Source organism: Halichoeres trimaculatus, unplaced genomic scaffold, assembly GCF_033239565.1.
Source record: "Halichoeres trimaculatus isolate MK-OKI-2021-1 unplaced genomic scaffold, fHalTri1.1 fHalTri1_scaffold_17, whole genome shotgun sequence".
Taxonomy (NCBI): domain Eukaryota; kingdom Metazoa; phylum Chordata; class Actinopteri; order Labriformes; family Labridae; genus Halichoeres; species Halichoeres trimaculatus.
In genome coordinates, this window is record NW_027437195.1 from 10,408,559 (window position 1) to 10,426,249 (window position 17,691).

Genomic DNA, 17,691 nt, shown 5'->3' on the forward strand with positions numbered 1-17,691 from the left:
AGGAAAAGTGCTTTGGCTTGCAGACATACATGAGCGTGCGCGCACACACACACACACACACACACACACACACACACACACACACACACACACACACACACACACACTCACACAGAGTTCAAGTAGTTTGAACTCCAGCTGAAATCACAGAGCCCTGCCCTGTCATTCGCCCTCCTCTGATAAAGAAAGTTGGCAGGGGGAGCAGATAGAGACAGGGGGGCTGAGAGGGGAGAGAAGCAAAAAGACAGGAGACAGGAAGAAGTATCAAGAATACTGATATCAAGAGAAGACATTTCTGTACTTAATTTGGGCTGCGTGAAAAGACGAGTTTAGGCTGTGAAAAGTTTCCTTTCAAGAGGTAGAATTGTTCTGACACTTCACCCAGTATCAGCATCTGCCTCCAACACAGCCTGAAATATGTTTGCTAGGATACCTGTCGATTCTCATTCAAAACCTAGTTTTGGGTACAAAGATTTTTGACATATTAACAAAAACAGTATGATGTTTATAGAAATTGAACTCTTTTTCACAGCTGGTAAAATGCCAGCCAGAATTTTCAAGCATTTTTGTCACATTTTTTCAACAATTAGTGGCGTTTTATATTCACAGAATAACAAAACTAAATCCAAAAAAGCTGTTTCAGTAAATGAATGGCAAGTTCAGCAATAGTTTGGCAATAGTTTTCCGAACATGTAAATTAAAAATTCCCAGAAACATCTAGGGTAAAAACGGCAACTCTGGAAATTGGACCAGCCCAATGACAATTTTTCATAAACTTTCTGTTTATTTCAAACAGCACTTTGCCATATGCAAGCAAATAAAAAAAGGTGTGTTTGAAGCATACAAGGAGTTCAAATCAGGTCAACGATTTTGCCAGAGGAATTTTAAAAAGTGCAAAACACGGGTTGTGGGTCTGGCCTGGCAATTATGTCTGACTGCCCAGATTTTCATCCAACCTGAGGCCACTTTGTTGTATGACACTCCCCACTCTCATCCCATTTTCTTACTCTATACACTGTCATGTCCTGAATAAAAGCATTCAATAAATTAAAAAAATAAAATAAAAAAACATGTAAAACTTGAGGTATTTTCAATAAATTGATTTTAAAAACAACAAAAATAACAGCAGAAGGCCTGATTTGTTCACTTTTCATTTTAAAAATATAAAATACGCAAGATGAGGACATAAGCTTTGCTATCCAAAAGCTACAAATTGTTTTCAGTGTTTCTTTAAATGCAACTTGGAGGTTGATTGTCCATTGACTGGTTGATAGGCTGAATTACCTTAACATTACAGCTCCTCCTAGCCCCTAACAAACACACTCCAGAGTTACAAATCCTCATTTCAGTGTCTGTATGGCATCCAGCCATCCTTCTGCAAATGCACTAAGAGACAGACAGTAACTCCAGCTGGCCTGCGTACTGTCAACAGCAGCCTCTGTCCCGGATACAGAGCCCATTATTGCATTATGACAAAACACACACACACACTCACACACACACACACAAGGATGTACACTCACAGGCTGTGTGTGGGCTTTAATACGAGCCTGTAAGAGACCATGATTCATCTGTGCTATTTCAAGGAGGCCAGTGTCTCACACTAATAATAACCAACACCAACACCATCCGGTCCAAATTCTATCGACACTATTCATTACAGGTTGTTAGGATGTCAAGGTTACACTACAAAGGACACAGTTATTCAGAAGGATGCTGACTTGACTAATACCAAATATTCCTGTGAGTGAGCCGCGTCCTGTTCGAGGCTTCCTCTTGCTAAAAGGAAGTGCCACTCCTGCCAAATGTTGCCAGGTGGAATTTTCATTGGTTTATGAATCTGCTTCATCTCCAAGGTGTCAGGAGGTAACTTGTTTTGCTACTCAGCTCTAACTAAACAAAAATTGGTGACTGATAGGATTTTTTTATAGTGACAAGAGCCAGTGAGCCAAGTGAGCGGTGTCTTAGTTTCCAGGCAATTTCTTAATATGCATTTCAGCCCTACTTAGCAATAACATTTACTCAGATTCCCATGCACTTGCAACACACAACTTCAGTATCCATGTCCTGTAATTCCACACTGATGTGACGGTGCTAAACTAACAGCAGGGGCTCTGCACATTAACCTTGATATGCCAAGTGGCAGTAACACTACCACTGACAGGCTGGGTTCAACATGGCTGGGCGGTTTGATTCTCCCAGGCAGAAAACCTCTATATTTTAATTTAATCCCCAGAACAGCCATTTAGCCACTTTGTAATCCCCAGGTCCAGTGCTTAGTCTGATAATTACCCTTATTGGACACCCATAATGATCAGTTTTCGGTTTCACCCGAAGCAGTGCAGGCAGTTTCATGGGGCAGTCCAGGCGTTCTGTGGAGTGGAAAACCAATCATGCGAGGCATTGCCGTGTCATAAAACATGAGAGATGGGCAAGATTATTAGTTTTCATGACAGTTTTAACTCACAGTGCAAACTTTGACTCAGTGTAACTTTCACTTGTTAGCGTCATGATCGCTCGATCTTCAAACAAGTGCTGGTTGCGGAGGTGGCACTCCTACAGTGTCAACATTAACAACTATCATCTGAGTGAGCAATAATGTTCAGTTACTGAGATTAAAGTCAGAGGAGGCATCCGCTGGGAATTATCCGCCCTGTTAGCCAATGCAACCAAGACTATAAAACCATGGATCAACAGCAATCAGGGAAAACTCAGACATCTCACTCCTCATTCTGCTGCTACTCTCATTTAATTTTCCCTTCCCAACATTTCCAAACTGACAGCATCAAATACAGACATTCTCTCCACATGTGGTGTCATAATACCCTCAGAAATACCAAAGAAAACCATTTTCACACACATACCACCATGAGAAGGTACCGTGCAAGTGCCTGTGTGGAGTCCAGGAGGGGGAGTGGGTTTACAGTAGCACAAACTGGTGGCTCGGCTCAGCTGGTGTGATCTACAGCTGGCTGGGAGGGTGAGCCTTACTGGAAAGACATCAGTGACTTTTTTTGTCTCCTTCATGTCTGAAACAGGTCAAGGCAGGTCCCCTCCATCTCTCTTTCCCTCTCTGTGCTCTGCACTCTTTACGAGCCCCACCTGGCAGATTAGTGCTCCACCACTACAACTACCTTTCTCTGCTGTTGACGCATGCACACACTGCTCAACTGCTGTTGGGGTGAGGCAGCACAGGGCACCTACTGTTCAGGCTCTGCCACCTTAGATTGGAGCATGTGTAGTAAAACACAGCGCACCCAATGAAACGAAACACAAATAAACGCATGTTCAAAAAGAAAATACACAGCCTGTTGAACTATTCATTATCATTTAGGTGGGTCTGCGACATCTGGCAGTTTTGGTCTTCAACATGTCAACTTCATTTCATTTGGCAGACCTGATCCAATACTGATGTCTATGTTATTGAGCCCCTCTGACTCTTGGTTAAAGCGCTTATAAGAAACTTTCTCAATGTGTCCACTTTGGTGCCGCCCAATCGACAAGGTGGTAGATCTTACCTGTCAGAACCATTTCATCCTAACTGTATCATGACCCACTCGATGTCAATATTTGCTGTCAAAAATGTCAAAACAGGCTGTTTCTGTTGTGAACTATAAATCAGGTTTGACATGTAACCCATGGAAGCAGTCAAAGACATTAAAAACTTCATTACAAACACAAACAATCTCAATTCTTTTTGTCTGGTTTGCGTTTGCAAGTCATCAAGAGGCCTTAGTGTTTACTTTTAGTCTGTTTTATAACTAATGAAAAACCTCTTAAAGGAGCTTTAATAATTTATGTGACAGTGACAAACTTGCTATCAGCTACTAATATGTTGATATCAGAAGGAATCAAAAAATAAAAACTTTCCAGAGTAGTGAATGGCATTATCAAATTGCAAGTTTTCTTGTATCAAACACTACAAATCCCAAATATTCATATTATATTCATACACATCTATCTTTCAGTTTAAAAGCTTAAACATGACACTATTTGGCATGTTTCCTCTATAATGTCTATAAATGATCATTTATCCAATGAAAACTAAGGTCTGTTTAGCTCGTTTTCTGTTACACTTATTGTTTCCCCAATCAAAATGCAGAACACTGAACACAGGAGCATGTGCACAACTCCTCTATCCCCTGCTAGTTCACAATGTCTCCCAGCTGCTTCCAAAATGGGTTAACCAACAGTGGACTTATTCAGCGGATTAAAGACCTAAATACAGGCGGTGTTCAGTGTTCCTTCCTGATGTTAAATCACGGGAAAATCCTTTCACTGGCTGGTGTATGTCCCAAACCAGACTGCCGGTATTCCCCTGGAAGTGCAAGTCCTTATGGTAACTCTTGTGCTCACTTGTGTTTCCAAGGAAAAGTCTGAATAAGACAGCTTTTAGAAAATTTAAGGCCCTTCTGGTAAGCTTCACCGTGTTATAACCACAATACCAGCACTATCATGTAGTCTTAATCTGCTTTGTTATCCCAAGTGCTGAAAAAACAGTAACTGGTTTCATGATTCTCTGTTGTACCCCTGTCTGGTACAAACTCTTCATATGCTGGCTCATGTGACAGACACTGCATGTCAACAAAGAAACTGAAACATTTTGACTTCATGCGAAATGAATGACCAAAGCATTCCACGTCAGTTTAAGAAATAGGGGAATTACAGCTTGATAAACATGTTACATGTGTCGAAATTCGTAATATTCGTAACATGACATGTAACGTTAAGTGTAGCAGTACTGAAGACAAGCAGCAAACACTGGTAGTGCAATGTATCACCCTGGAGTACTAAAACACAGCTTGTTCTGCAGTAGCCTGTATGAGGACGGCTGGCGTTTATTAAGTGCGTAGACGCAACATAATCTCAAACATCAAACAACAGTAACGCCAAATAAACGAAACACCATAAAGCTGCTATGTATTCACATAAAATGACTATTTATTCTGTTCAAAGCTACAGTTAAACCACCTGAGGTTCGCCTCTGTCCTGGATGCTTCATTTTGGCTACAAAACGAGCAGAGGAGGGCAACGAGGAGGAGGAGGAGGAGGGTTGAAAAACTTGCCGCAGTTCGGACTTCTGCAGTCCCGACTGATTGGGTCTAACTCAGGAAGCCGCTGTCTTAGATTTGAGACTCATGTTCTCTCGTCAGTTCAACACAAACTGTAACACCAAGACTCGAACTTTACCTTATCTGGTCCACCGCCGGGTCAGGAAAACGCCACGGTAAATCCACAACTCCACACGGCTTTAGTTCATGCGGACGGTCGGACTCGCTGCTTCCGACGCGGCGAGGACAAGTTCATCCATATATTCTCTCATACGAGCAGAGAGTTGGAGACGACAGAGGGGGGTATGATTTTTGGTTCCCCCCGCTTCGGAAAACACTTTCCTTGGTCCTTTCCTCTCGGATATTCCCCTCCCTGGCCCGCTGGAGATCAAACCATCACATTCCAGCGCGTCCTTAACAATGAAAAAAGGTGGGTTTTCCTTCTCTGCTGCCGGAGGACCCACCCCTCGGGATGACTCTGCCCGGTCTGACCGCAAAGAGAACGCCCTTCCCGGCTGTGAGGTCCCGCCTCTCTCCCCCATAAAACATTTTACGCAAGTCTGTCCGGTAGGGAGGAATGGATCCAGACTGAAGCATCTCTCCAAACACCACACATCTATATCGTTTTACATTAACTGCACAGTATCAGAACTGTTCAAACATTAGTCTCCAGTGTTATTCAATTACTTACTTAGTCTATTAAACACTATGAACAAAGTTATATATCACTGTGTATCATTGATATTGCTTGTTCAATCATCAGTTGAAGTATTGATACAAGAATTAAATTAGGAAGGTAGTATCACAGAGTTTTTCACATTTCTATCACAAACTGTTACACTAGAAATAAAAGCAAACAAAACATATTTGTATTTCAGTAAATTAGTTTCCATCATTGACATTTTGATCCATCATTGTATTGTTTATATGCACAGTAATGGACATAAAAAGACCCAGCAACAGCAAGCAGGCCACTACAAAAGTGCTCAGTATTCAGTAATGATCACTGGAATTTAATAAAGGTAGATTAAAATTCAAACAGGGCTATCTACTGACTTGATTTTGTGCATAAAAAAATTACACACACTCTCTTGCTCCATAGATGTCACTATCACTGTGATCAGCCTAGTGGTTTACACAGGAATGTGGAATGCCTCTGTTTACTAGAATAAACCACATTTATACATTTACTGCCTGTTTTTGATTGTCAACACTGACCTTTTCTCAAATAATGGCTTCCTTGGCTCTTCATCTGTTGCCGTCCTTTTCCTGCACTGGTTTGCAATTTCTCAGTCCTTTAAGAACAACTGATTGTTCTCTGATTGAGAAAATGTGCTTTAGCACTGTATAGAAAACCAAATGATGGTTGGGGCAAGAATATGCTATATGTAGTAAAAATACACACATGTCATCCTATCACCCATGTTGTGGAGCTACTGAGTCTCGAAGCAGCATGACACATTATATCGTTTCCTTTGGATGATTTTAAACCGGGTGCAGCTCAGACAGGTTGACCTTCAAGACAGACACATAGATCAATCTGAGCTGTCACACAGGGAAGCCTCTCTGCTATCACTTCACCTGGTTTCGAAAATCTATCTTGCTTTAAGTTATGTAATATACTTTGCTTAATCACACTGCAGCCATTCAGAGTGATAACTATAACAGAGGTGTATTGTTTCTCTATGAGTTGCTGCATGGGGCTATAAATTCTTGTCTGTGAGTTTATTGTCTTGCTATGTGTGACAAAAAAGTTCAGTTGGCTAATAAAAAGTACACTTACAGTTTGTATGTGATAGGCAGCGAGCCAACCAGGTGAGGTCTGGCCCACGCACAGCCCGTCTCACAGTGAGGTGTTTGTATCTTTTGAGCAGTTTATGCTGATTGTTGTGTAACTTATTCAGCAACAGAGGAGGGCAAAAGTAGTATTTTCATTTTAGGACACTTATCAGTAACAAAATCTGTCAAAAGTGACAGTATGGTTTTGCTTCTCGGTCAAGCAGAGGGCTTCCACTGATTGGTTGTGAAAAGAAAGCCTCACATTTATCATTTACCATGACTGTGTTTTGTTGTTTCCATTACACATCCCTCCCTTATAAAAAGGCTTCCCTTCTCTAATCACATTATCAGATATAATGAGCTGGGCGAGGTATAAATAATGTTACGGTGTTGCTCTCTTCAGGTGAGGAGAAAGGCCAAAGATATGAAGCAAACAAAGAGATATGAAATCCTTTCTAGGGCTGCTGCAAGGTAAAAGCATTACCAGACAAGCCCAGACACCTAAACACCACAGCAAAATGTAGACAAATGTAATCTTTTAACAAATGCTGTATATGTCTGCTTTTATTTCTTTTGTTAATCTGTTTTATATGATAAATGCACGGTGTCAGGAACAGCTTTAGAGCGGCAGAATACTGGATTATTTTTCTTCTTATATTTTAGAGCTACTGCTCTGCTTTAGACATTAAAAATTGTAATCTATGAAGAGCAAAGCATGAAAAGAAAATCCCATCAGGGCTTTAGAAACAGTGAGATGACATATATGTAAAGACAAGCATGGAGAATGCCTCTGTTTTATGAGGATTTGTGTCATACATCTTGTGTGGTTTGGCTCCTGCACTGACAAGTTTCTGACATTTAGGGAATTTTCCCTTATATGTCAAATTAATGCAAATGCACAGTACAGACTGATTTTTTTCTCATGCATGAACACAGAGTTGCAGGGAATTTAATCTCCTGCAGCACACACAGGCCAGCTGATTCAGGAAGAGAAGTGTTCAAGCCAACATCCTTCCTAATCGCAAACATCCTTCACCACCCAGCAACATCAACTTGTTTGTTCCAATAAGAATTTATTGCATGAACAGCACCAAATGTAATGAAATTTCCCCACTGACTCTAAAGGAAGCCAATGGGATTTAGCTGTTTGTACTCCACATTTTTAGGTATTTTATCTTATCTGAGCGACTTGCTGCAGACTAATCTCTAATAATCCTGCGTAGATTACAAAATTCAGGCAGCCAATGGCACAGGGTGCAAAGATCAGGTCACTCGTCACCTGATAATATTCTTTTGAGGACAAAATGAGCATGTAAAAATAAATTTAGAGCAGAGTGGGAGGATTTAATTCCACAATATGGCTTATACTGGAGCTTTCCTACTTTATGTCCTTTTTACAGCAAGGATAAGGATTAATGTGCTTAATTCGCTGCCCTCTCAGAGTGGGTTATAGCCAGTGTTTAAACAGATGTAACACTGATGGATCCAAATGTGGGGCAGCTCATCATGAGGGGAAACATGCACTTATCCTGAGCCATCATGCACTGATGCTTCAATGAGTAAACCAACATCAAAACAGTCCCTCACTTGTACAATAAAGTCATGTGACTTCAAATTTCTTAACCCAGCACCTCTCTCTGAGTTCTGATGCTTAAAGCTGTTATGTCTTTATTTGGGAAACTCTGAATATCCCATGAGGGAGGGAAGGAGCTTGAAATCCTTTGATACTTAAAAAAAAATCTTGTCCTACTGTCAGGTCCCATATAATCTTGAAGTACAGATGTCTCAGCCTGTCTCACTCACCCTCCCCTGGCCCTCTTTTTCTCACTGCAGGGGGACATTCCTCAAACCTCAGCCTCTGGCATGCAGTAAATCTGCCTGAGAGAGAGACCAGCTCTCTCTGCTCTGCCAGGAACCCTCTGCCAGGCAAGACGTGCAGCTAAACACGACCCATTTATCAGTCCTGGGCCTTCCGCTTCCTTCCTGTTCCTCACAAGTGGCCTGAATATTTCGCCACAACCTCAGAAGTGTTTTAGATGTAACACTGGTGCCATGGATCACGGTGAGGTGAAGGAACAACTGTGAAAAGGTGTTAATGGAACAAGGAAGCTCCACACAGGCAGCGCCCTCCCTTCCTGCCTCTGAGAGGAATGCTTGACTCTGACTTTTGACTATACAGCTCTTCAAGGGTGTTAGGTAGCTATATCTCATAAAAAACTGAGGTCCTGGCAGTGTTCCCTATCCATGTCTCTGCACACCTGCACTGAAAGTACACCCACTCCTTGGGTGGAAGACCGATGTGTGCAGCAGCACAGAACATTAGGGATCACCTGCATGAGTCTGTATCAGTTGTTTCAATTTATCTGTGTTTTGTTCGTCGGAAGCAGCGCAGAGAAAAGAATGAAGCAGGTGGGAGCAAGAGGCAGGTGTGCTGCTTATGGAAGATTATATGAAGCATATCACTGTTGCCTGTGCAACACAGGACCATCTCAAGTCAAACTTCTCTGTTAAACACAGCCAGCTGGTTTCTCTTACAGCCTCCCTTAAAAATGCAATCTTAAAAAAAACCTTTAGAAATCAAGGTTAACTTAGCATATTAAAATAAATAAATAAATAGTTATCTACATGCAGCTTGCAGGTTCTAGTTAACTCTGAACACCAGTGCTCTTAGGAGCATTGTTTTTGGTCACACGCGGACAGCTGTTTTCAGCACAAAGTTCTAAAAACAAATGGCACGCTTCCTTCCCAGCAACAAACAACCAACAGACAGACACAGTTAGCGGTGAGCTGGTAAACATAATGGAACATTTAGCTGCTAAAAGGCCAGATCTGTCCCCCAGGAGTTCGTAGGGGAAAAAAGAAAATAAATTAGAGTTAATTTTAGGACTTACGTTCAACAGGCAGTTATAAGATTCCAAGAGAATGATAATGTTACTTTATATTTCCAGTTTAACAACTGTTTGCTTACAATTCATAGGGACCAAAAATTGTATGTCAGTTTTGTGTTTATAGCTTTTTCTGCCGCCCCCAAGTGGGCAATGTATAGGCTACTGCAGTTTAAAATTCCATCAAACTGTAAGTTTTGCCCTTGAAAAATTTCATTTCCCTGATTGGAGTATTGTCAGGCACATAAACTTTTGGTGGGTCACAGTCCTCATGAAGTCAACAAAATTCCAAATATAAATAAATAAATAAATGCTACAGGAAACTGCTAATTTAAAATGTTGGTAGTTGTATGCTATATGTTTTTATCAGATGATCAAAGATTTGATAAAAACCTACAAAAGCAAACAACATTTTTTTTAGCTTTTGACATAGACATGCTAGCTGTTCCTCGGTTTCACAAAAGAGTGGTATCAAACCCCACTTTAAATAATGAGTAAATGAAGTGTCTAAATGTCAAAGTATTTCTTTAACAAGTATTTAAAGACACATCTTGCACTCAAATTAATCGTATTTTCTCTGAACCACAAGAAGGAATTCTCAGTGGGGTTAAAACCTCAAACAAAGCATGCTGAGAAGAATGCTACAATATATTCATCAAAGTCATCATTTCAGGTCACATGACTTCTGGTTAAAGTAATTTGTGTTTTTGAGTTAAGATATGTCTGAAAACTGTAATTATGACTAAATTTCACTTGTTGTTGTTGTTGAAGTATGTAAAATCAGCCTAAACTGTATCTAATGCCATTCTCTGACCCAAACCACATCTCACATTAGCTGCTTTCCATTTCACGACCAAGACAAATCTCTCCCACTTGCTGTGGAATCTTTTCAATCCACACCCAAACCACGAGCATCAAGATGTATCGTGAAAAGATTTTTTTTCTTCAACAGTGTAGGCTTGTATACCCAGCAATGGCACAGCATGTCTGGCAGTCATGCAGGGCACAACCACCAAAAAGCTCTGCTCTCTTGTTCCCGCGCCAAGCCATAATAACAGCAATAAGGTTGGGGAGGCTCGTTAACCTTAATCTAGGAATTACACTGTGGCACCAGAGAGAGGAGAGCGTGTTGTGTGCTTGTATGTTTGAGCTGGAATTAAATGTTTTCTACTGAAGAGGGGGTCAACTGCTGCTTTGAGCGACACTAAAATTGAAAGTGGTGGTTCATGCAGTTCATTCATTAATGTATGTTCACAGTTTGGCACCATTTGTTTAAAAGAGCTTCCTATCTCTTTATGCTAACCTCTTACTCCACCTTGTGGGTAAAATGCATTACTGCACACCTGCCACAGCTGTTGTTGAGCCACAGTTAGCATCAGTTAAGCTTGAATCTTTTCCCTGTCCTCTATGAATTTGAGAGGGAGAAAGAGAGCAACAATTGTAGCCTTCTTTAGGGTCAGTTGATTATTGTGTACACTTTTGCTTTAGTTTTAAATACTCGTAAATTAATAGACAAGCGTTACAACTAAACACACTCCATTTAGTGTTTTAACTTAATGTAGAGATATGGGGTCTGAATGCTAAATATTTTGTTTAATTTTAAGCAAAAAATAGAGCAGTGCCCCTTTAAAAAAATTTGAGCATGTGCTGGATTGTATTAAAAACAACTAATATGCTCAATTTTATTTTAAGCGAATCTGTACTTCGTCTGGACAATTTTTGTTGTCTGTTTGTGACTGATAATTTAAATGCCCCCAGTAATCTTATTGGCAAATATAATGTCCACTGTCACTGCTATGTCCATGACACACAACTTCAAAGTCCAATTAAACATGAAGGTCATCCAAACATCAAATCCCTCTCCAGCTGTCTAGATGAATTAAAATAATCAATTTCAGACAACTATTAACAACTTAATGAAATCAAACTTAGATAATTGTTTTTGCCCCCCAGCAAATAAAGCCTACCATTGATAGTCTGGGCACCTTGTCAAAACATGTGAAACCCTCAGCCAAAAGCAAAGGTGTCATTTTTAACCAGGACCTGTGCTCTAAAGTCGGTATGTCATGTTTTTTATAAACTCAGAAATACAGCAACGGTAAAGTTCATCATGCCGTCACAAAATGTGGAAAAACTCATACATGTTGACAACATGACAACGTTTTGTTTATTTTACTGAAACATTTTGTTCTGTCTGGCTCACCGACATCCTCTAGTTACATCAAACTTCATGCTTGGGTTAAGACATTGTGAGATTATGCTGTTATTTAGTGCTGTGGGTTATACACTATAACAGGGGTGGCCAACCTGTGGCTCCCAAGCCTCATGTGGCTCTTTGCCTGACAGTGTGTGGCTCTTCAATCAATCATTTCATTGATATGAGTGGTGATGTGCAGATCAATCTAAATTATTGATATTTATTGATACCATTGGAATCAGTATAGTTCAATACTTGTGTGTCTGTGTATCAGGGAAATCACATATATTTTTATACATTTAGGCCTATCATCCACACTAAAATACAGTTTAATGTAAATATAAACAATGTTTTCTAAAACTCCTGCCAAAGTGAAGATGAAAGTCTTTTCAAAAATCAATGGAGGGGATTTATTTTTGAAAATACCTGGCTAAGGGGCGCAGATGGCCTAGTGGTCTAGGTCGCGCCACCATGAGGGTCTGAGTCCAGCCTGTGGCCTGTTTCCCACCTGGCACTCCCCACTCTTTCCCCTTTCCTATTCCATCCACTTTCTTCTCCTATCACATTAAAGGGATGAAAAGCCCAAAACAATAACTTGAAAAAAAAATTAACTACGAGGCTGCGTGTTAACGAAGCCTAAGACCACCTGTATGATGTGGCTTTTTGTAGTAGCAGTGTATTTTTTGCAGCTCTTGGTCTCTGACTGGTTGGCCACCTCCGTACTATAATAAACGTGTACATAGTGCATGTGGCTCGGACATTATCTCTGTTAAGTATAAAAATATGCTGTAAACAGTTCAGCAAGAAACATAGTAAACTATTATTACTACTAGAGAAAAGAGTATCACTCTACAATGTCATAATTCACTCTGCTAAGGAGGTTATGTTTTTGGGTAGGAGTTTGTCTGTTTGTTTGTCTGTGAACAACATAACTCAAAAGAACAAATGGATCTTGATGAAATTTTCAGGAAATGTTCAAAATGGGATAAGGAAGAAGTCATTAAATTTTGGAGGTGATCTGGATCACCATCTGAATCCAGGACGTTTTTAAAGGATTCTTTATCATTGTGAGATAGGGCCGTTTTCCCCTTATGTGTATATAACTCCACGATAAATGGTCGGATTGCTTTGCAAAACAATACAAGACAAGGTCACCATAATTTCTGACAGATGTAAAAGTACGATCCAGACCCTGGCAATATTCTGGATACTAAGATCTGAAATATGAAATATGTACTGGGTCATAATTTTCAACGCTGTCAGGAAACAAATTATTGTACAAAACTGCAACTAACACCAAATTGTAGCAGACAGTCTACTGAAAGGGAGTATAACATTAAAGAAGGACTAAAGTGTTAGTGACAATCATAATATACTTGGTGGAGGTCTGCGCTCTCTGAGTGCTTTTCTAGGTCCAAATGTTGTGATAACATGACAGAAAAACATTGGGAGGGAACTTTTTGACATTAGGATATGATTCTGATATGTTTTGTTTTTCTTGGGCTGTGTGCCTTTGTATACCCTCACTAAGACATAATTATCAGACAGAAACTTCTTCATTCAGTTCTGACAGTCTCAGAGTTATCAGTGGACTCATATAATCTGGTGTTGGAAAACCATAGCTCAAATCAAGCATTGTTCAAATAAAGTGTTTTCAGTTAAAATATTGCATCTGTTGTGATTTCTTTTAATCTACTCTTTTAAAAATCAAATTTTCACTTCAAAACTAGCTATGGTGATTTTACTGTAAACAAGGCCTGATTCCCAAGAAACGGACACCACTTTTATTAGGGATACAGGCCATTGTTGTTCGGTTTTATTGCTTTACAGGAACTGAGTCAGCTCAGACCACATTTCTGTGAACAGGAGCGTTTATTGTAAACGTCCAGTGTATTTGATCTCTCGTGAGAGTTCAGCTGCTTTCGCTTTAACAGTGGAATCCTAACTGGGAACATGTGGCCCAGGTCCACAATGTGCATGTTGCATCATGTTGGGTTTTTCCCATGAAGACGACACCTTTTTTAAGAGAGGCACCCCCACTTAGACAGACTGACACGCCTACATCTGGAAGGTGAACTGAACTTCAGAGCAACTGACTCACTGAAAGATTCACACCCTGGAAGACTTCAGAGCAAAGGACGCAGTCTGGTGAGTAGAAAGCTACTATTTCTTTTGTAAAATTGTAAAATTATTTCAAAGAAAGACAAGCATATAAAACAAAGCTAATCTGAGTGCACGAATATGTCCTCTATCTAGTCTAAAACTTTCAAATGATCAGACCTGAGTGCAGGTCTGAAGAGGCTTCTGTTTCAATGTGAGTTAGACTGGATACTTTTTAAAAACGTCGCTCAGACCTCGTCTGTTTTTTCTCTGATGTGTTGTTTTGTCTCCCTCAAACAGAAATGCTGCCGTCAACAGGAACCTCTGCTCTTGGTTCTCCACTAGACAACAGCTCAATCTTCTTGGACTCTGAGTTTCGTTATGTCCTCTTCCCAATTGTCTACAGCATCATCTTCATCCTGGGCCTTTTTGCCAACATCTACGTGCTGTTCTTCCTTGGCTGCCTACGGGACGCCAAGGCCATGGAGGAAATACGAATCTACATGACAAACCTGACAATCGCTGACCTCCTTTTTGTGTGCGCCCTTCCTCCCTGGATTGGATATTACGTACGCCATGGTAACTGGGTCTACTCAGACTTCATGTGCCGGGTGACCGGCTCCTTGTTCTTCATCAATACCTACTGCTCTGTCCTTTTTCTGGGCGCCATCAGCGTCAACAGATACTGGGCAGTGACTCGTCCTCTGGATGCAGCCTCTTCAGACAGCAGATGTCGAGGGATCATTCTGTCTGTTATCATCTGGGTGGCGACCACGTCAATGGCAATACCATCCCTAGTCTCTCCAGGGACCAACACGGACATGAAACTTGTTCACTGTTTTGAAGGATACCAGAATCAAACTGATTTTGAAAAGAAAACAGTGGCTGCCACTCATTTCGCCATCATTGGAATATTTATTGTCATCTTTTTTCTTGTTGTGGTTTGTAATATCCTCATCGTGCGAGCATTGCTTTCTGGAAGTCCTTCTCACTCAGGACACCGGTCAGCCAAGACCATCTCTGAAAAATCCAATAACTCCAATTGCTTTACCATGAAGAGGCTCCCGAGTGTTAAACGCAGGGCTCTCCAGATGCTGCTAGCTGTAGTTGGAGTGTTTGTTCTGTGTTTCCTGCCTCACCATGTCATTCAAGGCCCCTGGGCACTGGCAGTGCTGCAGATCAAAGAGGGCTGGGGCCACGTGGAGTGGGACCAGAAGACACGACAGGCGCTCAGTGATGCACATCAGATCACCTTGATCCTTATGAACCTCAACTGCATTTTGGATCCTGTGGTTTATTATTTTGCCACCAAGAAGTTTAGAGGGTTCATAATGGCTCACATGTGGAAGTTGAAACAGATATTTGGGTGCTCGGAGACGTCACAGCTCTTCATGGACAGCAGGGATCAGAGCCAGAGACTCCAGGGTAACACTAAAAGCTAAAAATGAACTTGACTTATTTGTATAAAATGTAGATATTTGTTACTTGAGTTTGGAACTTCACTGTTTATGTTGCTGCTGAAGAAATGAGGGACTGAAACCTTTTCTCTAAGTTTTTTTTCTTTTTTGTGGGATATCTAACACAATTTTAGCTGAGCCATCTCTGTCTTTAGTGATTTTAAGCTCCTACCACAAGATCACATCAGAGAGAAATATATCTGATAATGTTTTTTTTACGCCCTCACAAGACATCATGATTTTCTGCCTGGACAAGTTTTATCCTGTGCCGTCAGACAAGTTACAACACTGGGCTCCCCCTTTTTTTTGTTTAAAAGAAAGAACAAAGTTCTTAAACATTTTGTAAAAAGCTTTTTATTGTATAGAATGGTGCGAAATGAAGTATTACTTGGAGGTCTAAGTGTCATTATTTCCTCATTTTTTAAAATCATGTATTCTTTCTTTTACTAATGGGGCAAAAACATAATAATCATAAAACTGCACACATTTGCCCTCTGGCACACAGTTGGACTCCAAAGGTGGGTCATTTCCTTTGTACTTTCAGCAGACCAAGTGTTGTCACCCAATTTGTAATACCAAAGAAGACTGCAATTTTAAGGATTTCAACAGATGGCCAGATGACTTCCTCACTCAGGTTAAGACCCACTGATGATTTTATTTAGCTCATCAAAAAATGGACTATTCTGCTGCAGCAAATCAAGAAAAGAGGCTCAGTTTTCCACATGCTTGTGGGAGACTTTAAGACAATGACTTTTGTTTTGGTTGTAAGAAGAAATTGTTAACTGAAACAAGCAGTAATGAAAGACTGCTGCATTGTAAAGTTAAGCATGTTTAACTTAATCTTTGTTTTTTAAAGGGAAAATACTTGTTTTTATTCATTTTTCCTTTCTTTGATCCATCACTCCTTGACTTTGTGAAGTTTAACGTCTGCTGTTGATCACTAAACAACATGCTCCAACCTGTACTTCTGCCCTGTGTGCCAAATATTTGAACCCCACAGAGTATCCAGAATGTGACGGCTGTGTGTGTGTGTGTGTGTGTGTGTGTGTGTGTGTGTGTGTGTGTGTGTGTGTGTGTGTTTATGGAACTACTATGAAAAAGTTAGCCAAACAGCAAAAGTACAGTTATTTCAGACCATATTTTAGTTCTGTCTAAGAATAAAACAAGACTAAGGTAGTAACATCATACTACAAAATTTAAATGTTTTTCTTTCCTGTTGAGATGGAAATTTCTGTTTTGATTAGGGGTGTATATCAATAACCGAATCTTGTTAGGAATCAATCAGAAATGGTTCAATCCAGAGATATCATTAGCCTTTATGCTCAATGGCTCCCTTGTCGATACTTAACATCATGCCAGAGTGGCCAGACCTTACATTGAAGTCACATGATGTGTCACATGGCAAATACACTTATCATTCAGCAGCAGAATTTCCATGACAACGGCATAGAGATTGAAGTGATTGAAAGCTTGGTTTCACTTTACCACAAAGGACCAAATAGTTTACAAAGATCATTTATTCTTTCTAATGTACCCCCAGAGATATCCAGATCCTGTGACCAATTTCATATTTATTCAATTATAAACTCAATAAAATGTTGTTGACACAGAAAACCTGTCAAGCCTTATTGTTGTACACATGGATTGTACAAAAAAAGGACATCATCCTGCTTGGCTGGAGGTCGCCACAAGAACCGCTCCCTCTGGTGGCAAGCTGCAGTATATATCAGAAAATCCATCTACTCAGCCATTCCAGATGGGCTGTGGTCAAACTTTGAAGAATAAATACACCCCCATAAAAATGTTTCTCACATGCAATTGTTGTGGTGATTGGAAAATATTAATAAGCTGCCTTGTATTCAATTCCTCTTTTTTTTCCTGAAAACTTTTGTTTTCATTAGTTATTAGAGGTTAAAAACAAGGTCTTACTTCAGGGTTCAACGATGATTGATAGCTGATGTTCTTGTGTATTTTTTTTTCTGTGGTTTGTAAAATTTATCAGGAAGGGGAGCCAAGTAGAGATTACACTCTTGAAAGAAAAAAAAATATGCAAATTTTTTTTCTCACCCAGCTCCACTCAGATTCTCTCTAACTCCCTAAAAGCCTCTACTGTGCAGACTCTGGCTGGTGGCGCCTCCCAGAGGGAAATTTTGGCTTCAAAACCGTACAGTGGTAAAAGGCGGAGCCACATTGTCCACTTCATATCCAGACTACGGTTGTAC

At 40.3% G+C, this 17,691-nt stretch overlaps 2 protein-coding genes across 2 annotated transcripts in view; one reads left to right on the top strand and one right to left on the bottom strand.

Annotated features, from left to right (window-relative positions):
* Positions 1-5,544, bottom strand: part of luzp1 (leucine zipper protein 1) — a 56,445-nt gene extending 50,901 nt beyond the window's left edge. Inside the window, exon 1 of the mRNA XM_074691868.1 lies at positions 5,191-5,544. The gene's annotated coding sequence lies outside the window, so the exon portion shown is untranslated. The remainder of the gene's footprint in view (positions 1-5,190) is intronic.
* Positions 5,545-14,314: 8,770 nt separating this feature from the next.
* Positions 14,315-15,454, top strand: LOC141806763 (platelet-activating factor receptor-like). Its single transcript, XM_074692434.1, has one exon. The coding sequence runs from the start codon at positions 14,315-14,317 to the stop codon at positions 15,452-15,454; it is 1,140 nt and encodes a 379-aa protein (XP_074548535.1).
* Positions 15,455-17,691: the final 2,237 nt, after the last annotated feature.

Excerpts from the sequence above, each read along its gene's own strand:
- LOC141806763 (XM_074692434.1), top strand. The coding sequence starts at position 14,315 with ATGCTGCCGTCAACAGGAACCTCTGCTCTTGGTTCTCCACTAGACAAC.